At 40.9% G+C, this 27,219-nt stretch overlaps 2 protein-coding genes and 1 pseudogene across 5 annotated transcripts; all 3 read left to right on the top strand.

The window, feature by feature from the left end:
- The first annotated feature begins 1,019 nt into the window (after positions 1-1,019).
- Positions 1,020-1,955, top strand: OR7D7 (olfactory receptor family 7 subfamily D member 7). The gene has a single exon (NM_001388988.1). It carries the CDS (start codon positions 1,020-1,022, stop codon positions 1,953-1,955), a length of 936 nt encoding a protein of 311 aa, NP_001375917.1.
- Positions 1,956-5,156: 3,201 nt separating this feature from the next.
- On the top strand, positions 5,157-8,276 carry LOC100685016 (annotated as a pseudogene).
- A 1,698-nt stretch (positions 8,277-9,974) lies between these two features.
- On the top strand, positions 9,975-26,471 carry LOC100684878 (zinc finger protein 426). Of its 4 annotated transcripts, none has more exons than XM_038567379.1 (7): positions 9,975-10,083; positions 19,527-19,614; positions 20,114-20,199; positions 20,738-20,864; positions 21,584-21,682; positions 22,439-22,521; positions 22,982-26,471. In XM_038567379.1, exons 2-7 carry the CDS (start codon positions 19,590-19,592, stop codon positions 24,248-24,250), a joined length of 1,689 nt encoding a protein of 562 aa, XP_038423307.1. In that variant the 5' UTR covers positions 9,975-10,083; positions 19,527-19,589; the 3' UTR covers positions 24,251-26,471. The 4 variants fall into 4 exon arrangements, with proteins under 4 accessions (XP_038423307.1, XP_038423305.1, XP_038423308.1 ...); XM_038567377.1 differs by having other exon boundaries at positions 9,990-10,083; positions 19,474-19,614; XM_038567380.1 differs by having other exon boundaries at positions 9,990-10,083; positions 19,474-19,614; positions 21,602-21,682.
- Positions 26,472-27,219: the final 748 nt, after the last annotated feature.

Genomic DNA, 27,219 nt, shown 5'->3' on the forward strand with positions numbered 1-27,219 from the left:
ATTAATGAGCTTTCCATTTCTAAAATAATTGTGTTACTTGTTTAGGATATATTACTTTTACTATTCTTGAATAGATATGACAGCATTGTATTTAACTTTACTATTCTGTTTTTTTCCCTGTCTATATTTAGTTATATGATGATCTTGAAGATTCCTGTTTAGTGTTCTGGTATATACTACTTTTGGTCTCAATCATTATTATATGCCCAATATTTCATGTGTTGAACACCTAGTATGTGTAGGTACCATGTAAATCTTTAGAAAGACAATGGAGAGCAAAACCAGTCACAACCTCTGACCTACAAATAAAATCACCAAGTGAGAGAGGCACATTAAGGAATAGTACAGGATGCTCCACTTTTGCTCCCCATATACTCTGTCCCTCCTGAACTTCACTGTCTGCTCTCCATCTCACTGGCCTCTCAAATCCCTTCCATTACCAAGCTCACCCAACCCTAGGGAAAGGGCAAATTCTGTTCTCTGCACCTGAAATACCTGCTCTTTCCTTATTTTCCTTTATTAACAATTACTTGAGCATTCTGAATCCCCACAAAGAAGTTAATAGTAGTAACCACATATTTAGAATGAAATATAGTAAGAGCATAGTTCAGCTCTTCAAATTAAGGGTATTTGAGTTGCGAATCCACATTGATAATTAGTATAGAGATATCTGAATAATGGAGATTAACAAAGAAAGACTTTTGATGTCTTCACTTATTTCGAATGGTCATACCATGAAGAAATTGGTTTATGTCCATGGCCTCAAACAGAATTAGATCAGTGAATAGGAGATAAAAGGAGATGTCTGCTAAATTTTTAAAAGGATACCTAAGTACATTTAGATTGAAAATGAGCTACCATTTGGCTAAGTGAATGACTCTTTGCCTTTGGAAGAATGAATGGAGGGTGAAGGATATCCACCTAAAGGTGGTATTGTAAGGTGATGACTGGCTGATGTGCCAGTTGGCTATTCACTGAAGATTGCTTTCAGTTCCTTCTCCAGCAGGCACATCAGCTACATGGAAGCAGGAAACCATACCAGAGTGTCAGAATTTTTCCTCCAGGGCCTCTCAGATGATCCAGAACTGCAGCCCTTCCTCTTTGGCTTATTTCTCTTCATGTACCTGGTCACCATGCTGGGAAATCTGCTCATCATCCTGGCTATCCTCTCTGACTCCCATCTCCACACTCCCATGTACTTCTTCCTCTCCAATCTATCTTCTGTTGATATCTGTTTCATCTCTACCACTGTCCCAAAGATGCTGGTAAACATCCAGACACACAGCAAAGACATCTCCTACACTGGATGCCTCATTCAGGTGTATTTTTTTATGATTTTTGCCGGGATGGATGGTTTCCTCCTGACCGTGATGGCCTATGACCGGTTTGTGGCTATCTGCCACCCCCTGCGCTACACAATCATCATGAACCCACGGCTGTGTGGCTTGCTGGTTCTGATGTGTTGGTTTATCATTTTCTGGGTCTCCCTGATTCATGTCCTACTGGTGAGGCAGCTGACCTTCTGTCCAGGCACAGAAATTCCACATTTCTTCTGTGAAGTGGTTCAGATCCTCAAGGTGGCCTGCTCTGATACCCTCATCAATAACATCTTCTTGTATGTGTCCACTGTCATATTGGGTGTGTTTCCTCTCAGTGGGATCTTCTTTTCATACTCTCTGATTGTCTCCTCTTTAATGAAAATGTCCTCTGCAGCAGGAAAATATAAAGCATTTTCCACTTGTGGGTCTCACCTCTCTGTGGTCTCCTTGTACTATGGGACAAGCCTGGGGCTCTATTTCAGTCCTTCTGCAACTCATTCTTCCCAGAGCTCCATTGGCTCAGTGATGTATACTGTGGTCACCCCCATGCTGAATCCCTTCATCTATAGCCTGAGAAATAAGGATGTGAAGGGCGCCCTGGCAAGACTCCACAGTCGAGGAACCCTTTGTATGTGATGGGCCACTGGCTTCAGAACCAAGGGGACATTGTGTATTCAGAAGTCACTTTACTTGTTAAAAAGAATTTTGAAAGAAATGAGTTTGCAGTGAAGAGTAGAGTAACAGAAGCTATCAGCATTTCTCCTCCATTCCCAGGGATCCCAGGGATTTCACTTTCTCCATTGCATACCAATCTGACTGCCGATGCTCAGCAACAGGTACATGGGGTAAGAAGTAACAGGGAATTATGATCCACCAAGGACTGCATTTGATGAAGAGGTGTGAAGTACACCATCTTCTTCACCAATTAGCTAGAATAATTCTCATATTTCCATTTTGTGCCACTTTCCAATATTTCCTCACAGGATGAAAACTGTGCTTAGTTTTTGTGGGAGCTGACTTAGGGCATACTTTATTGGATATATTTCCTTCCCTGTATTACTTCTCTTCTCCCTAACCCATGTGCTTGTTCCTTGCTTCTTCCAGTAATGTGCTTGCTAATGAATCACTGGCTCAGTGTCTTCTTCTGAGGAACCCAAAGAAAGTGAGGTAGTAAAGATTGTGATGGGTATTAAAACAACATCATGGATGGAACTAATGACTTTTGGGACAAAACCAAACTGAACAAAAACCAAGAATTCAATACATACATAATTAGATCCTCAAATTATTGAAAAAAACACAATCTTTCAGCAATATTGGGGTAGCTTTGACTCACTTTGATTCCACTACATTTCAAGCTATGTTTAATTATTGACTGTGTGCAAATTGAGGAGGAGACCAAAGAGGTAAATATGATTGCCGTACAAAATTGTGAGCATAATAATATTGGTGTGTAAAAGAGCCTGTTGAAAAGAAGGTAGGGCAGCCCAGGTGGCTCAGCGGTTTAGCATTGCCTTCAGCCCAGGGTGTGATCCTGAGGTCCCGGGATCGAGTCCCACATCGGGGTCCCTTTGTGGGGCCTGCATCTCCCTCTGCCTGTGTCTCTGCCTCTCTCTCTCTCGCTCTGTGTCTCTCATGAATAAATAAAATCTTAAGAAAAAGGTAAAAGTTTTCAACTCAAGTAATTCCAGAGAATATATTTATTTAATGAAATTACTGAGGTAAAATTTGCATACCACGAATTTCACCCATTCAAAATGTAAATTCAGTAATTTCAGTAAACATAGTTATGCAACCATTGCCACAATGCAGTTTTAGAACATTTCTATCACTCCAAAATTTCCCTTGGTCTCCAGTTGCAGTTAATGTCCACTCCCACCTCAGTCCTAGGCAATACCTTATCTGCTTCCTATCTCTAGAAATTGGCTTTTTCTAGATATGTTATGTAAATGTAATCATACAATATATGGGTTTTTGATTCTGGCTTCTTTCACTTAGCATAATGGTTTTTGAGGGTTATCTATGTGGAAAACATACACCAGTATTTTGTTTCTTATAACTGCAGAGTAATACTCAAACATATAAATATACCTCTGTTTATTCATTTATCAGCAGGTAGACACTTGGATATTGCAGTTTGGGTTATTATGAATAAATCTGTTATGAACTTTTGTATGTATCTCTGTATTGATGTGTATTTTCATTCCTCTGGGGTAGATAACTCATGGTGTAATTACTGAGTTACATGGTAAATTGATGTTTCATTTTTAAGAATCTGCTAAACTTTTTTTCAAAGTGGCTCCACTATTTTACATTCCCATGACCAATGAACAATAAATAGTTCCACATTTCCCACATCACCAACACTTGGGATTCAGCAAAAACTTCTAACAGGAGAGTACACTTGAGGATTGAGTTAACAAACAATCAGTAGAAATTCAACTGAAGAATGGGTTTGGGTAGGAAGTAGAGAGGAGAGTTGGAACAAGAGGAGAAAGGAACCACATACACATAAACATGGAAAATTTGAGATTAAGGCATTTCAGGAGGATATATGGAACTGATGACTGAGTTATTAGAAATAAGCCTAGATATGTGGATAGAGGACAGACTATTGAGAATCTAATTTGAGGGATGCCTGGGTGGTTCAGTTGGTTAAGCATCTGATCAACCTAAGATCAGATCTTAGATCTTAGTGTTGTGAGATCAAGCCCTGCATTGGCTTCATGCTGGGCATGAAGCCTGCTTGAGATTTTCTCTCTCCCTCTGTCTTTTCCCTTTCCTCCCCATTGTGCTCTAGGAATAAAAAAAAAAAAAAAAAAAGAGAGAGAGAGAGAATCTAATTTGACAAATTAAGGACTTTGAAAGCAATGGAGCACTATGGCCATGCTGTAATCACAGATATAGTATGAGGACCTTAGGATTGCTCTTAATGGGAAAAATTAGTGGCAGAGGGAACAGTTTGGAGACTGCTGAAGGGGAGAGAAGATGGGGACCTGACCTGACCAGTGGCAATAGATGGGCAGATTTTGGAAGAAAGGTGTACTAATTTCCTATTGATGCTGTAACACATTGCCATAAGTCTAGTGGCTTAAAACTATACAAATTTATTATTTTACATTTCTGGAAGTCAGAAGTCTAAAATGCATCAGCAGGACTGTTTTCTTTCTGGAGGTGCTGAGGAAGTCTCTTTCCTTGCCTTTTCCAAATTCTAGGCCCCCTCCATTTGTGGGAGTTTTGGAATTCAGGTATAAAGCCCCGTTATAGCCCAAGAACAAGGAGGAACATTTTGAGAAGGCAGACCTATGCCCAGATGTTCGGCTTGTTGACCATGGTCCCACTCACATACCTGGAAATAGCCACATCCCCATGTGGACTTGACTATAGTCCCATTTGGCCTTGGCACTAGCACTATCCCTCAGACTCCAGAAGGAGACACATCCACCCATGCCTCTCAGATAATAGGCCTCTAAGATGCAGACCTTGAGCAGCCAGCCTATAATCCAGTTCCAGCCTCTCTCAGCTATGTCCATCTGTGACCCTGAAGGCAGGCCTGTTGACCTGGTCTGATTGCAGATCTTGAAGCAGCCCCATGCCCAGCTCCAGACAGTCTGAGCCATGATGTAGAAGGAATCATGCTCACCCAAGGACCCAGGGGGAGACTCATCCATCAGTGCCCACTGAGGCAATCTACAGAACTTGGTCATGTAGACCCTAAGGCAGTTCTATGACATGGCTCCAGCCCCTCACCTGTGTTGGGCCATTCACGCACGCCTAGTGAGAGAGCCATACTTTTCCACACAACTTGGAAAATAGCCACTGTGGATCCTGAAGAGAATGCTTGCCCCAGTGCCAGCCCTACTGACCAAGGCCCAGAAGGCAGTTCTGTCTACCCAGAAAAAGTCCATTTCCCTACTAATTGGATTTCCACAGATTATATTACAGATCCAGAAGCAGCTGTATTACATGGCTCCAACACAACTCAACTATGGTCCCAGAGGCAAAACCACCAGCCCTGAAACCCAGCAGGAGGTCTTTATGTAGTGAAAGCAGCCTCCAAAGACTGAAAGAAGTGTTTTCTCCTTCAAATGCATAGACCCTAATACCAATACCACCTGTCTGCATACTCTACCAGCTGACCTGTGAAGAATTCCAAGCTGAACATTTACTGCAGTTACATGCAACAAATATTACCTACCATGAAATATTAAAACATATAAAGCTACCATAATCAAGAATGAGGTATGTACATATATATGACTAGTACATAAGATAGATATTTATAAGAATTTATAACTGATAGATATTTATAAGAATTGTTTTTTATTTTTTATATATTTTTTAAAGATTTTATTTATTTATTTATGAGAGAGAGAGAGAAAGAGAAAGAGAAACGCAGAGACACAGGCAGAGGGAGAAGCAGGCTCCATGCAGGGAGCCCAACGTGGGACTCAATCCCGGGTCTCCAGGATCATGCCCTGGGCCAAAGGCAGCGCTAAACTGCTGAGCCACCGGGGCTGCCCAAGAATTGTTTTTTAAATAAGGGTGGAATTCCTATTCAGTATGCCAATTAGCTTACCAGTAAGTGGTACTAAAACAATTAGCCATGTGTTCTGGAGAAAAATTGTCACTGGATCCACTACCACACACTACATGTCAAAATATATTCCATGCAGATTAGAGATTTAAAGATCTTTAAATATATTTAAGAAAAAATTATAAAATCTGAATAAGATATAGTTTAAAAAGGGTTAAAATCAAGGCAGATAGTCTTTTTTTTTTTTTTAAAGATTTATTTATTTATGATAGACATAGAGAGAGAGAGAGAGGCAGAGACACAGGAGGAGGGAGAAGCAGGCTTCATGCCGGGAGCCCGATGTGGGACTCGATCCCGGGACTCCAGGATCGCGCCCTGGGCCAAAGGCAGGCGCCAAACCGCTGAGCCACCCAGGGATCCCCAAGGCAGATAGTCTTTTAAAAACACTTTTGGGGGGGCGCTCACATGGCTCAGTTGGTTAAGGGTCTAACTCTTGGTTTTGGCTCAGTTAAGGGTCCAACTCTTGGTGTCTGCTCGGTTGTGATATTGGGGTCGTGGAATCATGCCCTGCATTGGGCTCCTTGCTGAGCAGGAAGTCAGCTTGAGATTCTCTCCCCCTGCCCCTACCCATGCTCTTTCTCACTCTCATAAATAAATTAAAAAATTTAAAAAGCCAGACTTCTTCGCCTATATAACACTTAAATCTTTATATAGGGGGCCTGGAAGGCAGGGTCTGAGGCATGCAGGAGGGAGAGGGGCCAGGCTGGGGGAGTGTCCAGGAGCCATAGTGCTGCAGCCCCAAGGTCCTGGCATATTTTAGCATCTGTGCAAGCTTCTCTGTAATTCATGTTTTCTCACTGTAGTATTAAGAATTATACCAAATTGAAAAGCTATGAACGAATACCCTAAAACAAGAAAAAATAAGACATAAGACATTACACTCTTCTTTTACTTAGATTCCTCTGGAATAAGCAGAATTGCAGATAGATTCAATGGAATTTTTTTTTCCTTTTTTTTTTTTTTTTTTTTTAAATTTTTTTTTTTTTTTTTTTTTTTTATTCATGATAGGCACACAGTGAGAGAGAGAGGCAGAGACACAGGCAGAGGGAGAAGCAGGCTCCATGCACCGGGAGCCTGACGTGGGATTCGATCCCGGATCTCCAGGATCGCGCCCTGGGCCAAAGGCAGGCGCCAAACCGCTGCGCCACCCAGGGATCCCGGAATTTTTTTTTTCTGATTAGTTATAGTACTTGTTCTATGAGACAACCAGATGAGATATTTTGGCAACAAAGATGATGACTCTGATACAGAGACATCAAATGATTTGTCAAAATTTACAGATGGAATCAAGGTCAGAAATAGAAATCATAACTATCTGGTTCCCAGTCCTGTACTGAGAATTCTTTTTTTTTTTTTAATTTTTATTTATTTATGATAGTCACAGAGAGAGAGAGAGACAGAGACACAGGCAGAGGGAGAAGCAGGCTCCATGCACCGGGAGCCCAATGTGGGATTCGATCCTGGGTCTCCAGGATCGCGCCCTGGGCCAAAGGCAGGCGCCAAACCGCTGCACCACCCAGGGATCCCTGTACTGAGAATTCTATACCACACTGGATTTTGTACAGAAAATTGAAATTTGTGATCAAGAGTGTGACTCATTTGAATTGGTCAACCAACAAACTCAAGAGTAGAGTCCTACAGAAGTTCACACTACTGAAGATGTCCCAATTGTTGCAGAAGTGCATGCAATTTCTGAAGACTATGATATAGAGACAGGAAACAATTCCTCTGAGAGTCTCCAAGGCCAAACTGATAAGGAAGCCACCAGCTAAAGTTTGCAAAATTCTTGACATGAGCCAAGTTTGAATGTGACTGCCCAGCAGAAGTGACTTTTACTGAGAGCTAATAGGAGTGTCCCCTATAAATGTGAACTTTGTGAATTCAACAGCAAATATTTTTCTGCTATAAAACAGCATATGATGCTGAAGCGTAAGTGTACTGATTGAAACACGTGTCAAATATGCAAGGAAAGTTTCTCTACCAACATACTTCTGATCGAACACACCAAACTGCATGAAGAGGATCCCTACATTTGTAACTGTAATTTGTAACTGTAATTATAAAACAGTGATTTTTGAGAACCTCAGCTGGCACACTGTAGACACCCAATTTAGTGACCTTTATTGGTGTGAGCAATGCAATGTACAGTTATTCTCAAGCAGTGAATTCAACCTACATTTCCAAGAGTACAGCTGTGATGACAGTACTAGTGTCAGTTTTGTAAACATGAAACCAACAATCCAGAAGACTTGTAAAACCATGTGGTAAATGAACATGCACATAAATTAAGTGATCATAAGTATAACAATGGAGAACATGGACAGTGCAGCCTCTGTCCAAAAAAAAAGTGGTACATATAGTTAAAAAAAAAAAAAAAAAAAGGTTTTATTTATTTAGAGAGAGCATCTGCAGGGGGAGGGGCACCAGAAGAGGGAGGGAGAGAATCTAAAGCAGACTCCCCACTGAGTGCAGAGCCTGACATGGGCCTCAGGGCTTGATCTCATGACCCTGAAATCACAACCTGACCCCCAAATCAAGAGTTGGATGCTTAACTGACTGAGCCACCGAGGTGCTTGCAAAATTGCCTTTGACAAATGTTAAAACTTCTTTGTATGTCAAGTATGTGGTTTTCATAGTAGACTTCATACAAATGTTACCAGGTATGTTGCTATTGAACATACTAAAATTTTTCCTTATGTATGTGATGACTCTGAAAGGCTTTTCAAGTATGTTAGAATATTGCAAACTCTAAATTCGCATTTATCTGAAGGGATTTATTTATGTCAGTATTGTTAACATTCAATAGGACAAACTGAAGATCTTAAAATGTATCTAGATTTCAAGCATTCAGTTGACTTACCTCATAAATACAGTGACTGCTTGATGAGGTTTGGAAATGAGAGGGAATTACTAAGTCACCTTCCAGTCCATGACACAATTAGTTTCTTTAACTTTCATAATGTTAATAAATTTGATATTTTGGAGATGTTAAAAAAAAACCCACTAAATGTTTGTACAATGAAAGATGAAACATTAACATAGCAACAGACATGATCAATTCAATACAGACATGATCAATTCAATCGGTCCATAAAACACATTTGATGATGCGCATGAACAAGACGTTTCTCTTTTTATTGTACAACTGACATACAATATTCGATTAGTTTCGGTAGTACACAGTGATTTAACATATATACAAAGAGTGAAATGGTCACTACAGTAAGTCTAGTTAACAGCTGTCGCCATACAAAGAGTCGTGAAATGTTACATTGACTATATTCCATATGTGGGGACTTTACATCCTCTGTCTTAATAATTTTTTTTTTAACTGGAAGACTGTACCTCTTAATCCCCTTCACCTATTTCGTCCATTCCTCCCCCCCACTCCCCACCCGTAAGTCTTGAATAGATGGGATACCCAATCTAGTTTAAAAAAAGATCTTTATTCACTGCACAAAGGCCACCCAATGAACACCACCGCCAACAAGATTAAGGGGAGACTTTATAACCTTGCGTGAAGAAGAGAACAGCGCCTGGGATCAGTGCTGTGTCACAAAAACAAAAACAGATATGCATACCTGACACAGAAAAAGGAAAGATTAACAGGAAATGTCATGACGATGAAACAAGGGCATCAACGACCAGACTTTAGAAGGGTGTCCGACTCCAATGACAGAGGAAGTAAAGGCCTAAGACCGGGATGGACTGTTGGATTCTCGGGACCACGACCGTAAATGCTCGAGGAGGTGCGGGGAGGCAGGCAGGAAACCTTCCACTGCGCAGGCTACGGGGTGAGCACACGAGCGTCCTTGACCGGCCAAACCAGCGCTGGGCCTCGCCCTTCGTCACCCCGGCCCGTCCCCGCGCCCGGTCCCGCCCTCCGCGGGTCGCGTCCACATACCTGGTTCCAGCCCCTGGCGCGTCCTCCCGGCCGCATCCGGGACTCAGAACAAGCGCCCAGCCCAGCCAGCCCCTCAGCCCGCGCGGGAGGCGACCGGCACTCGGCAGTCTAAGATGAAGCCCCGCCCCTCGAGTCCCGGCATGAAGCGGAAGTGGCGTAACACGCGCGCCGGGGTCTCTTCCGCTGTCTCCTCTCTGCGGCGTTCAGCGCGTCGGGATGGTAGTGGTCGTCCGTGGGCCGGCAGTGGTGAGAGTGGCGTGAAGGTGAGGGAAGGAGGATGGAGTCCAGGGACGGGTTTAGGCAGGCTCCCCAGTCGGCGTGCCGTGCCGCCGGGCCGTGCGGTTCGCATGCGCCTAGCTCGCCCGAGACGCCGCCGGGGCCGGCGGTACCCCCCCGGGACCGCTGTGGACCCGCGCGGTGAGGGCGTCCGTGGGGTCTTTGTGTCCAGTGTGCAAGCAACGTGGGTGACTTTTCTCCTGAAGGGAACGCAGTTCTGCTGTTGGGAGTGACCCAGACTCCGCCCCGCGTCCTCGCTTCCTCGGGGACTTGACAGGTGGGAAAGTTGGTTCACAAGGGCCTGTGCTTCCTTTTCGCGTGGAAGAGAATGTTTCATCCGAGAATGTGTTTTTTCCACGCTCGTTTTTTGCTTTTGGGCACACAATCTTAGTCGGAAGGTAATATGCTTTCTCGGATGTGCGTAGTGTGCCTATTTCAGTAGCGAGGTATACGTACGTACACCCCAAGTCTTTGTACTAAAGAGAAACAGGTTTTCATCTACCTTTACATCCCTCCCTCCTAAGCCCGTCCATCCCTACCAAGCCTCAAACCAGGGGACTCCCGGAGAAAACAATGGAGGCATTATTAACCCCACTTTTAGAGTAATTGAATTTCACATTAACAGGACGTTTGGATTAAGTGTGTATTTTCCCAGCATTTTTGTTTCGTAAAATCTTAAACCTAAAGGAAATGTTATGAATGTGTGTTGAAGTAGAGTCACCCACTTTCTCATTTTGTCTGGTTGCTCTCTCTGGATAAAGAAATGTGCTTTTTAGTGGACTGTTAAAAAGGAATTAAATTGCAGGCGTGATACTTGACCTTTAAATATTTGGTGATGTATCTCCTAAAGATAAGGATATTTTGCTGCTAAAAAGATAATACATTGATTTCACCCAAGAAAATTAAAAATGTTCTCTAAAACTAAAAGGTTACACATCGTTTCAAAATATTTTTGAATGTTTTTGGATCTACGCTGTGATTAAGGTTTATATATGACATTTTTTTTTTTTTTTTATGTTTCTTAGTCTCTTTTAAGCTAGAGCAGAGCTATTGTTTCTTCATAACACTGACTTGGAAGAGTCATGTTCTTTGAGAAACTTATACTTTTTGATATTTGTGATTTTATTTCATGATTTTATTCATGATGTGCTTAAATGTCTTCTGTATTTCATGATTTTGTAATATGGTAATTGGGTCTGGTACAGAGGTTAGTAGACTCTCAGAAAAGGCCAAGGGAATAATGGAGGGGGGTGGCTCAGAGGTGCAAGAGCACCTGTCTTTGGAGTTTTTTTTTTTTTTTTTTTAAGATTTTATTTATTTATTCATGAGAGATGCAGGGAGAGAGAGAAGCAGAGACACAGGCAGAGGGAGAAGCAGGCTCCATGCAAGGAGCCCGACGTGGGACTCCATCCCAGGTCTCTGGGATCAGGCCCTAGTCTAAAGGTGGAGCTAAACTGCTGAGCCACCCGGGCTGCCCTGTCTCTGGAGTTCTAAAACAGGTCTGGCCATTGGCCACTGGCAAGTCAAAGACAGAGAAACAAGTGGTGGTGAAACAAGATAGAAATATATGTTACTGAGGCAATACCAGGAAGAGAGGGGAGTAGCATCTCAAAGATGGTCTCCAAAGTTATGAAAATACTTCTAGCTTTTTTTTTATAAGGAACATGTGAGACAAATGTCAGTGTGTACCTGCAGGTGAGCAAAGATCAGGGCAGTCACTGCCTTGAAGTCAATCACATGGGGTCTTGCTGGCTTAGGACAGTCCTTATAGCTTGAGCGGGAGGATTCAGTTTATGCTGAATCAGGGATGCTTTGGACTTTTGAGTTAGATGAGCTGGAAAGAAGACCTTAATCAATTAGAAAATTTGAGGTCAAAATGAGGGGTAGTTGCAGTCCTCTTTAAGTGCGTTATGATTTGTTGGCCATAAGGCCTGGAATTACTCGGCTCTGCCTTTGTAGCACACAAGCAACCATAGACCTTATTAAATAAATGAATATGGCTTTGTTCCAGTAAAACTTGATTTACAAAAACAGGCCCGTGATGTATAGTTTACCAGCTTCAAATCCAGAGGCTTCAAAAGGTTTTTCGCAAACTCTTTTGAGGGTGATGTATATTTCAGCTTATGTTGCATAAAGGAATAAGTGTACATCAAGAGTCATTTTTCTCTCCCTCCCAGTCCATAGTAACTATTCTTCAAATTTAGTTACAATCTTATGAAAATCAGTTACCTAAAGACTAAATTGCAATTTTATGTTGTAATAACTTGTATATTAATGAAAATGAAATGAATGAAATGAAAATTAGAAGAAGTGAATGGCTAGGTAATATAAATTCATTCATATAAATAAATACAACAAGCATAGAGAAAACATACCAGCCCAGTGCAGTTTATGTTTAGGTTTCTGGAATTGGTTTTGAGGTGATTGTTGATGTCCTCATAGTTTTTTCTTTAAGGCCAATCCCCTATTTCCCAGTCCTCAGGCAAGTTTAATGGTGGCATTAGCCCTTGCATTTCCCCCTGCAGTTTTGGCATTGTTTCTGGATTATTATGTCCAATGGTGGGGAATTCCGGGATCCTCTTTTTAGCTTTTACTACCATAATGCTCCTTACCGTATGGGCCAGAGATAAGGGAATTCTGCTAGTTGCCAAAAATTCCAATTATATATACAGGTTTAGGGGAAAGAAAGAAACCCAAATGGGTGGGTGCTTGCCGCACCTGGGTCCAGTCTGAGTTCATTGAAGTTAAGACTTTAAAAAAATCACCTGACTACCATAAGCCTCCACTTTGGTGGTGTGCCATAATGGTATTTTTGGATCCTTAGGAATTAGTGTCCTCTTGGAGACTGAGTACTTCCTTTTCCCCCATGCATGGTCACCTGTAAATGACTGTACATCCCTTTATGAAGAGTCTGTAGGAAGGTTTATAGTATGAATAGTGGTGGTGGTGCAAAATCTTTTGCTGAGGAGTTCTAAGCTTGTGATACAGCCTATGTCTGGAAGTTGGATAAGGGACTGTGATTTTTCCACTGTGGTAAGTCAAATCAGAGTTTTGGTTATTGGACTTGAGACCACTTACATCTGTAGTCTCTGTAACTGATGTTAAAATTCTAGTACACAGGCTGGCAAACTGGACCCTGGGGCCAAATCTGGTCCTCCACCTGTTTTTGTGAATATACCTTTAGACAAATTTAACTATATTCATTGGTTTACATATTGTTTATGGCTTCTTTGAAACCACAGTGACAGACTTGAATATAGCACAGAGGCTCTTTGGCCCACTATGGCTAAAATGTACTGTATAAACTGTTAGGCTAGGTCTGGCAGCCCAGATCTCTGTTGTAATAGGCTGCCTATCTGTTTCATTTCAGGGGATCAGTTAGGCTGGGGTCAGTCAGCCACCACTAACAATCTCTGCAGGCTAAAGCATTCTTTTTTCTTTTTTTTTTTTTTTTAAGATTTTATTTATTTATTCATGAGAGACACACACACAGAGGCAGAGACACAGGCAGAGGGAGAAGCAGGCTCCATACAAGGAGCCCGATGTGGGACTCGATCCCAGAACTCCAGGATCACACCCTGAGCTGAAGGCAGATGCTCAACCGCTGAGCCACCCAGGTGTCCCAGGCTAAAGCATTCTGATTCCTGTTTCATTCCCAGTGCTCTTGATGCATGTGCCCATTATGTCTTTGTCTTTGGCAGTGCAGCGCCACTTACTTGATTTCTGCTACTTTGGGTTCTCATCTTCCCCACTGAAATCAAGGAGTTCATCTTAGCAATGTTATAGCCCCTACAGTCATACCTCATCTATCATGGAGACCAATCACAGAGGCTTCTAGGATGGAGGCTCTCGAGTTATCTGTTTCTCAGTACCTTTGTGGAGAGTCTATTCCCTCAACATACAATGGGGAATGGGGACTGTGTATCATATAGGATAAATCCAATGCAACATTCCTATCTCCCTAAGATTTGCTCTTTCACATTCTATTTTGGAAGTTAAGGCATGTGAACTCATTTCTGTAGGTCACCATTGAGTCTGTGGTACCTTCCAAGCAAGTAAGCTGTTAGAGCTTTCCCCGGGTCCATGAGCTAGTACACATTAAACCCAGACTGTCTGATAAGTACCCCATGTCAATGAATTTGGCCCAGTTTATTGTTACATTCCACCCTTCTTCTGGGTCTGGCATGCTTATAGTTTATTCCCCGACAGGGTACCCTACTTTTTTCTACATATTATTGGAGTTGGAACTATTTCATTGTGCAGGCTTTTTTATCTTACACTGTATTGTATCCCTGTTACCTTGGACTGTGAATTCATTATGTCACTAGGGGCAGTAGCAGGTGGTTTGGGTGGATCTTGAAGAGAAGGAACATTTCCTTTTTTTTTTTTTTTTTTTGTAAATTTATTTTTTATTGGTGTTCAATTTGCCAACATATAGAATAACACCCAGTGCTCATCCCATCAAGTGCCCCCCTCAGTGCCTGTCACCCAGTCACCCCCACCCCCCCGCCCACCTCCCCTTCTCCCACCCCTAGTTCGCTTCCCAGAGTTAGGAGTCTCTCATGTTCTGTCTCCCTTTCTGATATTTCCCACTCATTTTTTCTCCTTTCCCCTTTATTCCCTTTCACTATTTTTTATATTCCCCAAATGAATGAGACCATATAATGTGTGTCTTTCTCTGATTGACTTATTTCACTTAGCATAATACCCTCCAGTTCCATCCACATCGAAGCAAGTGGTGGTTATTTGTCGTTTCTAATGGCTGAGTAATATTCCATTGTATACATAAACCACATTTTCTTTATCCATTCATCTTTCGATGGACACCAAGGCTCCTTCCACAGTTTAGCTATTGTGGACATTGCTGCTATAAACATCGGGGTGCAGGTGTCCCGGTGTTTCATTGCATCTGTATCTTTGGGGTAAATCCCCAGCAGTGCAATTGCTGGGTCGTAGGGCAGATCTATTTTTAACTCTTTGAGGAACCTCCACACAGTTTTCCAAAGTGGCGGAGCATTTCCTTCTAAGACTCCTGTCTCAAATGAGATTTCCTCAGTATTTTTAAACAGAGGGAGGCTCATTTCAGAAACCAAAGGACAGGAGATTTCCTGATGAGGGAGAGTCCGTGTCTTGTGGATTCAAGATTGTGAGTTTTGGCTTGATCCAACTGGATGTCCTCATTCCAGTTTTCAAGTTCTCATTCTTCCCTCATCAGTGCTCTAATTTTCACTTGAACAACTAGTTGAGATAGACATTCTAATTTTGCTTGTAATTTTGTACAATTAAATTTCATGTTTGATTTTCAACAGTGTCAGTCTTGTGTCCACAAGAAATGTCCTTTTCCAAGAGCTTTCTTGAGGTTTGATTTGAGCTTGTTTTAGTAAATCTGAGCTTGTCATTTTCTGTGGAAGTCCGGTCATAAGAACCTATCCCTCACCACAGTTTTTGTAGTCATCATTACTGAGGTAGCAGCTAAGCATGGTATTCACTTGGACTCTCACACAAGTGCTTCTGTTTGGACATCTTCACAATGAGCCATAGGTAATAGCTTGATTTTCATAATGCAGCTGAGTGTCTTTGAAGGAGCTCAGCTACTGGCTCCAGACCAAAGACTTGATGAAATCAACCCCCAGATCTCATCTTTACAGGTGTATCTCCTGCAATCACTGTCTGTCTCATTTCTGTATAATTCTGGGACTAATCAAGAGACAAAAACCACTCCTTGATTTTTTTTGATATACATGGGAAGAGTAACATAAAGATGTAAAGAGCACTCTGTTAGATCCTGGAGTTGAACAGAGTAAAAGGATGGTCAGATTTGTAGGGATATCTTCTCCCCAAGACTGGGTCACATCTTATTTGCAAGGTATCATTGCAGTCCCTTGATTGTAAAGTTGACTGGGTTTCCTGGGGGCAGAGGTATTCAGCAGGCATTGGACAAACATTTGAAAATCTCTGGGGGGGGGAAAAAAAAGAAAATCTCTGGGATATAGCCAAGCTATGTCTGATGGGCAGACATATCAGGTATCCTTGGGAAGTAAGTGTTCAATTTGCAGACGCTCCTGGCTGCAATGGGTGAATGCTCTGAAGACAGAGATCCCCACACATTTATATTTCTAGAGTACTTAACTACATTTCCTAATACCTGGGGTATACTTTGTTAGAGACTTACTTAAAAGTAGTCTAGATTGATATATTTTGAGTGATATGAATCCTGGTCTTGGTCAGTGATCACTGGGTCATAATGTCCTTCAGGCAGATATAATGCTACCCTTAATATGCAAAAAGCTCTCCAAAAGAAAATGGATCCTCATGTCAGACAACACTGTCCTAAAGCATTACTAGAGAGAGTTGTTTATAATAGAAAATTCAGTATCTCCAAAATGATACAATTTAAAAATTTTCATCTATCCCATAATATTGTTGCACAAACTATAAACCAATGCTTGACAGAAATATAAGAAGAAATGGACACATCCACACGTCCAGTGGTAGTTTAAAGAATGTTTTCTCCCTTACTGTTTCTCTAAACAAGAAAATTGTTAGAATAATAAATTTGTGATTGATGTGCACACTGTTTAATGTATCTAGTAATTAACAAATGAGATAATGATCCTCTGGAATGGAGGTGAGGGAATGAACTAGAAGGGTGAAGACTTTTGGGGAAATGAATATATACTATATCTTCTTGTACTGCTCATTAAACAAGTAAACATAAGTGTTGAAGCTCATCAGAATACTTAAGATCTGTGTATTTCATTGTATAGCACTTATATCTCAAAAACAAAACAAAACTAACAACAAAAGGTAAAAAGTGCAGGTGCCACCAAAATAAACACATTTCTGGGCCTGTTCACCCCAAACGATGTCGGTTTGAGACCCCTGGGAGTACCTGCAATGTATACTAAGCATTTGAGATGCAATGTTTGTGGAAGCATGTTATTTCAGAGTTTCGGTCTTTTCATTGGTTGAATGAGGTATCTTGGGTTATGAGAGTTGATTTGGTTTATGGTAATAAAACTGTGGAACTTCCAGTATTTGTCATAATATGAATCCCATTCTGTAGATCAGGGTTTGGGCTGCTGTTCTCTGTTATTAAAGAGTCAATAATTTTCAACATAGGAATTATCTTTTAACTGTATCAGGTTAAAAGATTAAAATAAGAAGGAAGCCTCATTAAGAAAGAAATAAAAATAAAAACTTGGAAGTGATAATATGAAAAAGAGGTTCTGTGGAAAGACTCATAAAATAGATCAATATGGGGATGCCTGGGTGGCTTAACAGTTGAGCATCTGCCTTCAGCTCAGGTTGTGATCCCGGGGACCTGGAATCGAGTCCCACATTGGGCTACCCACAAGGAGCCTGCTTCTCAACTCTGCCTGTGTCTCTGTCTCTCTTTCTCTCATGTATAAATAAATAAAATCTTTTAAAAAATTAAAAAATAGATCAATATGAAGCACAGCCTAATTTGGCATTGCTCCTTTGCCAGCGCAAAGGGCAGTGGACAAACCTTGATTGCTTTGAGCCTCAAACAAGACTCTGCTGAGGTTGTTGAATACTTGGAAGAATCTTCTGAGTTTTGTAAAATCCTTCCAGCATTATTTTTCTTAACATTTTGGGTCCTATTTAGAACAGCCAGTAGTTATTTTCCATTTCTGTCATTATGTTGTTCAAGAAGCAATCCAAAATACTTGTGTATAAACTTGTGTTTGTATATAGGACACTCTTTATTTTCTCCATAAGCACCGATAAACGGCTGTCATTAATAAATGAATATTTTGTCTCTTAGGAATGTTGGGATAGGGCAGCCCCATGGTGCAGCGGTTTAGCGCCGCCTGCAGCCTGGGGTGTGGTCCTGGAGACCCGGGATCGAGTCCCACGTCGGGCTCCCTGCATGGGGCCTACTTCTCCCTCTGCCTGTGTCTCTGCCTCTCTCTCTCTGTCTCTGTGTCTCTCATGAATAAATAAATAAAATCTTAAAAAAAGTGTTTTTAAAAAAAAGGAATGTTGGGATATTAAGCCCTGGGACATTTTCTGTATATTTCACTGTTTTCTGCATAGCGCCTAGCACCACAGTTTCATAAATATTTGTGAAAATAATGAAGGAATTATGATAAATAAAAAGGAGGTGCAGGGCTTCAAGTCCTTAAGTTCCATCAAGCGAAGCTTGACAGTGTTAACCAAATAAAACATTTCATTTTTTTCCTCTTCATAACATCCAGCAGTATTATAGGCCAATGTTGGCCAATGTAGGCCATGTATATGATTAGTTTTTCTGTAGCTGTAATAAAAAAGAAGGAAGTCATGTATATAATAATATACTTTACCCATCTATTCAAAATATTTCAGCATGTAACCCTTAGAAAAACTGAGGTATTTTAAATTCTTGTCATACTAAGTATTCAGAATTCATTGGACACAAAATTTTCATCAGATGTATTTGATATGTGTTTGAATCATGTAATAAGTACATTTGAGAAAGTAGATGTAAGTATTTAAGTTTACCCAAACATAGATAAGTTTTCTAATCGGCAAATCTGCATATGGGTTTTATTTTTTTTTTGCATATGGGTTTTAAACTTAAATTTTAATCAAAGGTAAATAAAATTTAAAATCCTGTTTTACTGACTGCATGTCAAGTACTCAATAGCATATGTGGCTGCTGGCTTACAAAATGTACAGCGCAGGTCTAGGCTGACGGCTGATCATACTTGGGAGTCAACCTCAGGATATCAACCATTTGAGAGAAGTCTAATTGCATTCAGTTGTGGATATCTTTTTCTTAATTGGATGGCATTAGACTAATGATTAGTGTTCTGTGAATCTAGATTTACAGTTATTAAGTAGGGCTAATGAAACCTATTTTATTTTATTTATTTTGTTAAAGATTTTATTTAATCATTAGAGACACAGAGAGAGGCAGAGACCTAGGCAGAGGGAGAAGCAGGCTCCTTGCAGGAAGCCGGATGCAGGACTCAGTCCTAGGACCCTGGGATCATACCCTGAGCCAAAGGCAGAGGCTCAACTGCTGAGCCACCCAGCCGTCCCAATGAACCTATTTTAAAGGGGGATGTTTATGGGCAGCCCCCGTGGCGCGGAGGTTTAGCGCTGCCTGCACCCTGGGGTGTGATCCTGGAGACCCGGGATCGAGTCCCACATCAGGGACATCAGGTGAGCTGATGTATGTACAGCTCCTAGTGAGACATCTGTCATGTATGTATCATCAGGAAATGGTAATAGATATTACTGATTTTCATGCCATAGGTTATAACACTTTTAGTGAATTTCCCATGTCATCTGCAGAGAACATGCATTAATGTTTTCTATTTGGTGATGGATTAGTAATGCTTGTGCTGATTAATGATTGATATGAAAAGTATTTCAGGTTAACACTGTGTCAAGAGTAACGAAGACTGCCATGTTTACTTAGATTCTTAAATTGCACTGAAGTGATCGTGGCACTAAATTTTGCATCAGACATCGCTCTCCCAGGATGGCAGCCATTGATTTGACGCATGGTAAGTCATCGTTGATTCTCATTTTCAGAGGATTCTTAAAGTTCACCCTACAGAATATAGGCCTCAGGGATCTGGACCTAAGTAGTCAGGCTGCTGGTTCACTTAGAAAGAGCTGAATTATGCCAGAGAATGCTGTTATCTAAGTTAGCTTCCTAGTGTATGTATTTTGGGACTTGGTGCTGCATAATCCCATTGATGAGTTTTATTATCTTGGGCAAATAAAGAATCAGATTTCCCAGGGATTAGGTTTCCATACCCGTAAAATAAGACTGTGAACCCTTTCCTTGTAGGTGGTATGTCTTGCATGTCCCTTTTATGGCTCCAAGTGAGGCAAGGGCTACTCTGGTATTTTATGGCAGTAGTGTGTATTTATGTAAAATTTCTTGAGTATGCAGCAATATATGGGAATCTCAAACTAGGATGGAATGACTTTCAGGTGGGTGATTCTGACTAATATGGTCCTGCTGTATTCTAAGTGATTTTTTTTTTTCCTTCCAAGATCTTTCTAGAGATCCTTTTTTTCTTCCTGAGGTAAACACAGAGACAGAAAAGATGGTAGCTGTCTGGCTGAAAAATTATCATCAGGTAATTTTAAAGAAGCATATCAGTCAACAGAATGAATGCCATATTTATATCCACCAGTTGGATACATTCCTTCTAGGCACATCTGTGTCCTGAGCTTCCTAAAACAAATAAACCCCATTCAAGGACTGAATCCCCAGTTGAATTTTTCCTGGAAGTGGAAACTCTCATACTGAAGAGGGATTACCCTGAATATAGTTTCAGTATTTTGCTAATCAATTGAACCTCATGGATACCAGGTGCAAGTTTCCACCTTGCTGTGTGCTGTGACTTGGTAAGGAAGGTGTAAGTGTCCTTTTCTCAAAGAATTCAGTCATCTACTGCAATAGAGGGAAGTAAGAGCCCCTACCCTGGTTTTTCTCAGATAAACTCAAAAACTGAAAAGGTGCCATTAAAGCCATATGAGTGGAGATGAGCATTGAGTGAGTCTAGATGGAGAGAAGAGTACCTAGGACCATAGAACCTTGAGTCTTCCCTCATTCCCCCATGAGCATTGTGGAGATGTGTCTTGTCTTAAGCCAACCCAGGTGCGATGGTTTAGATTGCAGTGACCTTTGAGGATGTGGCAGTGGACTTCACCCAGGAGGAGTGGATATTACTGGACCTTAATCAGAGAAACCTATACAGAAGTGTGATGCTGGAGAACTACCAGAACCTGGTCTCAGTAGGTAAGGCTGCCAACATTTCAGATATATATCATATACTTAATGTGTTTCCAGCTTTGGTGATGCCCTCTGGACATAACATTAATGCATTATAATCTGCAATGGGTGTTCTGTAAATGTGGTCCTAGGGCCAACAGCAACACCATCACTCTGTTTGGAATTTACATTCTTATTAGACTCCACCTTCTGAATTATAAATCTGGGGTTGTTGCCCCATCTTCTGTGTTTCATTGAGCCATCCTGATGGTGATGCACTCCAGTGTTTGAGGACCATTGCTCTAGTGGTTTCCCCATCAGAAGAAAGATCTTCTTTCTTCATCCCCTTTATTTCCTATTTGAATAAATGTTTATGCAAATTTGGCTTTTAGGGATTAGAGTTAACTAATCTTTTGTTACAAGAGATAAATATGTGCCTCTTTTGGTCCTTTTGGTATAATTTCATTGCTTTCATTAGAAATACAGTTTGGGATTCATTGGAAGCTTTGTCATCTCTTTATATGAGCTTCTTCTAATGTACCTTTCGGGGGGCCCCTGGGTGGCTCAGTCAGTTGAGCATTTGCCTTTGGCGAAGGTCATGATCCTGGGGTCTTAGGATTGAGCCCTGTGTCGGGCTCCCTGCTTAGTGGGGAGCCTGCTTCTCCCTCACCTCTCCACTTATGTTCTCTGTTGCTGTCTCTGTGTCTGTCTCTCAAATAAATAACATCTTTTTTAAAAAAAAAAAGTACATTTTCCTCTGGCAGAATATCAACTGTCAAAACCTAAGCTGGTTGCTTGGTTGGAACAACAGGAGCTGAGGACAGTGGAGACCGGAGTTTTCCAAGGTGAGTATTGTTACAAACTTCATTGGTTGGTCTGAAGTATGGGATCTTTGCAACTGTAATGTGTACAATGTTTTTTTTTTTAATTTTATTTATTCATGAGAGATAGAGATAGAGATGATAGAGATAGAGATAGAGATAGAGATAGAGATAGATAGATGGGGCGGGGGCAGGGACCCAGGCAGAGGGAGAAGCAGGCTCCATGCAGGGAGCCCGATGTGGGACTCGATCCCGGGTCTCCAGGATCACGCCCTGGGCTGAAGACGGCGCTAAACCGCTGCGCCACCGGGGCTGCCCCTGTGTACAATTTTTAAGATACCTTTTGTCTCAGAGGGCTGAAGCCATTTATCTCTGATGTTTTTGGATATCTTCACTTTCTTTTACTCTTTTACTTAAAATTTCTATGATCTCAATGATCTCTTCTAGTTCTTAAGTTCATTAAGTTCATCATTTTGGTGTATCTTCCTTGTCCACATATTTTTCACATGTCTACTTGATAATGTTATCTTGATAATATTTTATCATTTGACATCATATTTGATTTTTAGAAAATTATTTTTTAGTAAGCCATGGAAATCTGTCCCTACACATTTATTGTCATATTTTTCCCATAAACAAACTGATGAAATCTTTTTTCTTTATTGTCATTTCACCATTTTTCAATGTGAAAATAAAAGAAAGCTAAGTCTTGGTTTAAAATTGTTAAGCCTGTGATTTCTTTCTGCAGATGTTTGAATTTGTGTTTTTGTTTTATTTCAGAATGGGAAATGCGACCTCAAACTAAAGAATCAGCATCTCGCCAGGATTTTTTTGGAGGAAAAACAGCCATTGAAATACAAAAAGTAAGATTGATTAGTGATATTTTTTATATTCCACATTCAAAAAAGATTGGTGGTCCTGTTATAAAATTCAGTGCAAGTGTGAGACATTTGAGACAAGTGGCATTCACCATAGACAAAGTAATTCAGAGATACTCTGCATATGATGATTTGGGATTTATAATCCAAATCTATCGTGAAAATTGTTGCTTCCTAGATACTACAAGTAAATATTCCCAGATATATAACTCATTATTGAGTCTTTACACATTTTCATGAAATTTCAATGGAATGATCATAAGAGTAGCATAGATGGCATCAGTTTTTAGCAGAAGAGTTCCCTGATTCAATTTGAAAGAAATCAGCAGGAACTATATTTATGTAATAAAACTGGTAAGAGTCATCATCATCCTATTTCTTGCATTATAAGGTTGAATTTTATAATCAGTCTGAAAATCCTCAACTTTCATCCTTTTATTAACAGGAAAAGACCCACCATGGAGCAGAACTCTCTGACTGTGAACAAGGTAGAAAAGTCTTGAGTAAACATTTAAACCTTAAGACACATGTGAGAACTCAAAATAGAGGGAACACTTTTGAGCATAATCAGTACCGCAATGGCTTCCTTAACCCACAAAAGAAAAACTCTACTAGAGAGAAGCCTTCTGAGTTTAATCAGCGTGATAAAGTTTTCAGCCTGACTCCACATACAGCGTATGAGAGAACTAGTATGGCAAAGAAGACTTTTGAATGCAGGGACTGTGGGAAAACGTTCATTAGTCATTCACGCTTTCAGACACATGTGAGAACTCACAATGGAAGAGACCTCAATGAATGGAGGCAGTTTCTAAAAGCTTCAGTTTTCCCTGCAGGCCGTACTGAGCATGTGCAGACACATACTGCTCAAGAACTCCATGAATGTAAACAATGTGGGAAGTCTTATGCAGATTCCAAGTGCCTCAATAATCATATCATTCGACTTCACGCTGGAAGAAAACCTTTTGAATGTAGTGAATGTGGGAAAGCCTTCATTACATCCTCACGCCTTTATGTGCATTTGAGAATTCACACTGGAGAGAAACCCTATCGATGTAAAGAATGTGGGAAACACTTCCAGTGGCCCTCACTGCTTCGTAAACATGTTCGAACTCACAGTGGCGAGAAGCCCTATAAATGTCAGGAATGTGGGAAAGCCGTGAGTCGTTCCTCAGTTCTTAATGAACATTTGAGAATTCATACTGGAGAGAAGCCCTATAAATGTAAGGAGTGTGGGAAACACTTCGCTTGGCTGTCAGTCCTCCGTAAACATGTTCAGACTCACAGTGGTGAGAAGCCCTATAAATGCCAGGAATGTGGGAAAGCCCTCAGTAGTTCCTCAATTCTTAATGAACACTTAAGAATTCACACTGGAGAGAAACCCTATAAATGTAAGGAGTGTGGGAAAGCCTTCACTAATTCTTCACGACTTAGTGTACATTTGAGAATTCACACAGGAGAGAAACCCTATCAATGTAAAGAATGTGGCAAAGCTTTTGTTTGGCCCTCAGTCCTTAAAAAACATCTCCGAACACACAGTGGAGAGAAGCCCTATGAATGTGGTGACTGTGAGAAAGCCTTCAGTAATTCCTCATATCTTAATGAACATCTGAGACCCCATACTGCAGAGAAACCCTTTCGATGTGGTGAATGTGGGGAAGCCTTTAGGACTTTCTTATATTTTAATAGCCATTTGAGAAATCACTCTAGAGAGTAACCCTGTGAAAGTAAGTACTGTGACAAAGCTTTCACTAGTGCTCTCATCCTGATGTGACATTTAAGAATTAATACTGGAGAGAAACCATATTAATGTAAGGAATGTGAGAAAGGCTTCACTTGGTTTTCCAACCTTCAAAAACATACAAATTCAAAGTAAAGAGAAACCCTTTGTACAGAATATGGGAAAACCTTCAGTATTTACACATTTGAAGTCACACTGGAGATAAAGCCTGGGGGAAAGCCTTCACTATCTAATCAAGCCAAACTCAACATGTAAAAATTGATACCAGAGAGCAACCCTTTGAATTGTAAGGAATGTGAGGAAAACTTCAGTCATGGCCATGACTAAACACCTAAACACTAAGCACAATAAATTGAGGATTTATGTACATAATAAGCATGACAAAGTGTTATTCCAGTGTATTTCAAAAACATAAAAAGCGACATTGGAGGGAAAACTTGAATATGAGGACTATGGACAGGTCTACAGGTGTCCCATTGAATACATGAAAGAGCTCCTTAATTAGATGTCTATGAAGTTAAATGATGTGGGAAAGCAATCAGTCTCCTACAAACCATGCTGGAGGAGCACAGTTGAAGATGTATGGAACTCAACTTACAGGGTAGCTTCATAGATGTTTTTTGAACATGTGCCACTCTGTCCAGAGCATTTTTGGGAATGGTCTGGCTCTCTGCCCCTCATAGCAATGCTAGTCCAGTCTAGTTTCTATACCTGGTTTGCAGCCTTGCCCCATGTGGGACTATCACCGTTAGACTTAATGTTATACAAGCCACTGGGATCCTCTAGTGTATACTGACCTTGTCTAATATTGTGAAGATGGTGAGCAGTTGAATTTAGTTCATTGTTCAGAGTCCATCTGCAGTGCCTCATGCTGGCAAAGGTGGAGGATATGTGTCTAGATTTCCTGAAATGTTTCTCTCACACCTGATCTTTCTGGGTCAGGAAAGACTTTAGAAACAGTGAGGTTATACCCTGATCTCATAACTCTGGAAAGAGAGCGACATACTCAGTACTAGGTTAGAAAATATTTTTAACCTCAGACAGTGTGTGGAGAGATTGGGAACAGAGAATGTTCTCTTGTTCTTAAATCACCATATCCTGGGAAAGCAATTCTATTCTTTGCCTGTGTTCAGAAACAGCTGCACCTAGCATGTGACATGGTGGTTAGTTTCACATCCCTTCACATGCTATGAGATAGGAAACCTTGTGGCTAGGACAGATCCTGATATTCTGATATACTTTATGCCACAACTGATAGAGACACAGAATCCATCAGAACCTTGTTTCAGTTTTGAGTTAACACATTTATGTACTTGTAACACTTGAGCAGCCTTTAGTTATGTCATGGGTGGCCTTGTAGGCTGCAGCAGTTTAATGTCACCTTCCTTCTGGCTTAAATCAGTAGAGTACACTTCAAATCAAATTTAATGATAAATCCTGATCAGATGTCACCTGGATATGGGGTACCTGGGTGTTTCAGTCAGTTAAATGTCCAGCTGTTGACGTCAGCTCAGTTCTTGATCTTAGGGTCTTGAGTTCAAGCCCTGGATTGGGCTCTGGGTGTGGAGCCTACTTAAAAAGAAGTGACCCAGATACACTCTTGTGTTTGGAGACTGGGATATGGAAGGGATTCTTTTGAATATGGCTGTAGTCTTAACTGCTTGGTGTGTGTTGGAATGTATAATACACTGACTGGCCTTAAGTATTGATATCTCAAAACCCATAAGTTGTAATTCCAGCAATCTGATACCCTCATCATTGTTATTGTGCTGATAACGTTAGCTGATCTCACTGAGCTCCTCTTTTCATACTTGGATTGTCTCCTCCTAAATAAGAATGTCTTCTTCATGGGAAAATATAAACCATTTTCCACCTGTAGGTCTTACTGCTCTGTGATCTTTTCCTATGGGAGAAGCCTGGCAGTCCAGCTCAGTTTTCTTGGTACATTCTAACCAGAGAAGCTTGATTACCTCAGGGGTGTGCACTGTGATCACACCCATGCTGAACTCCATCTACAGCCTGAGCAACAAGGATGTAATGAGCCTCCTGGAAAGGCTTTTTCACCTAGGAGAGGAGCTGTGATGGGCCACTGGCCTTAGAACCAAGAGGACATTGTGAGTCCCAAATGCAAACGTTGTGCATTTAAGTTTATGGTTACTCTCCTCTTGTAATAGATATCTTTTCCTTTATTTCCAAAGCACCTGTGACTTGCTTGTATTTGTCTTTGTGTTTGTTTCTCAACAGCCTCTTCAGTAACTCCTTTGTTGCCTTTCTTCCCTAATTATAGCACCAAATTTCTGCCTTTGGTTGCACTTCCCATAGGCATTCCTGAGATGACCAACATTAGATGGGAAGCACTCAAATCAGATGCTGACATGGATTTCTCAAAAATCATCCTTTCAAATGTCAATATTCACATTCATTTACTTGGTTATTTTTCACATAAAGAAGTGGGATGAAAAGGATACTACAGTTGTAATCGAAGTGCTTGCCATTATCAAAATTGTGCTGTTTTACATGTATAATTTTATGGAATTAGGACATTTCATAGAGATTTTTCTTATTTACCTCATTTTCCACAAAAAGTTTGTGTTTGCAGTGGATTCTACCCTGGAAACGGTGATGTGATTTTGAACTTCCAGTGTAGGACTCTAGATTTGAGTGGTGCTGTGCTTAGGTGTTTTTATGTGGTATATTGCATAGGATAAGTCTGACATATTGCCTCCTTCTTTGCTTTCTGTCCTCTTTCATTCTTCCTTTTCCCTTACCTTTTAAAAAATACTTTATTAATTCCATGAGAGACAGAGAGAGAGGCAAAGACATAGTCAGATGGAGAAGTAGGCTGCCCGCAGGGAACCCAAAATGGGACTTGATCCCCAGACCCTGGAATCACACCCTGAGCCAAAGGCTTATATTCAACTGCTGAGCTACCCAGGCGTCCCCCC

Source organism: Canis lupus, chromosome 20, assembly GCF_011100685.1.
Source record: "Canis lupus familiaris isolate Mischka breed German Shepherd chromosome 20, alternate assembly UU_Cfam_GSD_1.0, whole genome shotgun sequence".
In the NCBI taxonomy this organism is placed as follows: domain Eukaryota; kingdom Metazoa; phylum Chordata; class Mammalia; order Carnivora; family Canidae; genus Canis; species Canis lupus.

What these genes read in the sequence shown, in the direction of transcription:
- LOC100684878 (XM_038567379.1), top strand. Translation starts at nt 19,590, where the DNA reads ATGGCAGCCATTGATTTGACGCATG. An exon ending in AGCCATTGATTTGACGCATG is followed by an intron (nt 19,615 to 20,113) that starts GTAAGTCATCGT and finishes TTTCCTTCCAAG; the next exon opens with ATCTTTCTAGAGATCCTTTT. An exon ending in CAGCCATTGAAATACAAAAA is followed by an intron (nt 22,522 to 22,981) that starts GTAAGATTGATT and finishes TTTTATTAACAG; the next exon opens with GAAAAGACCCACCATGGAGC.
- OR7D7 (NM_001388988.1), top strand. Translation starts at nt 1,020, where the DNA reads ATGGAAGCAGGAAACCATACCAGAGTGTCAGAATTTTTCCTCCAGGGC.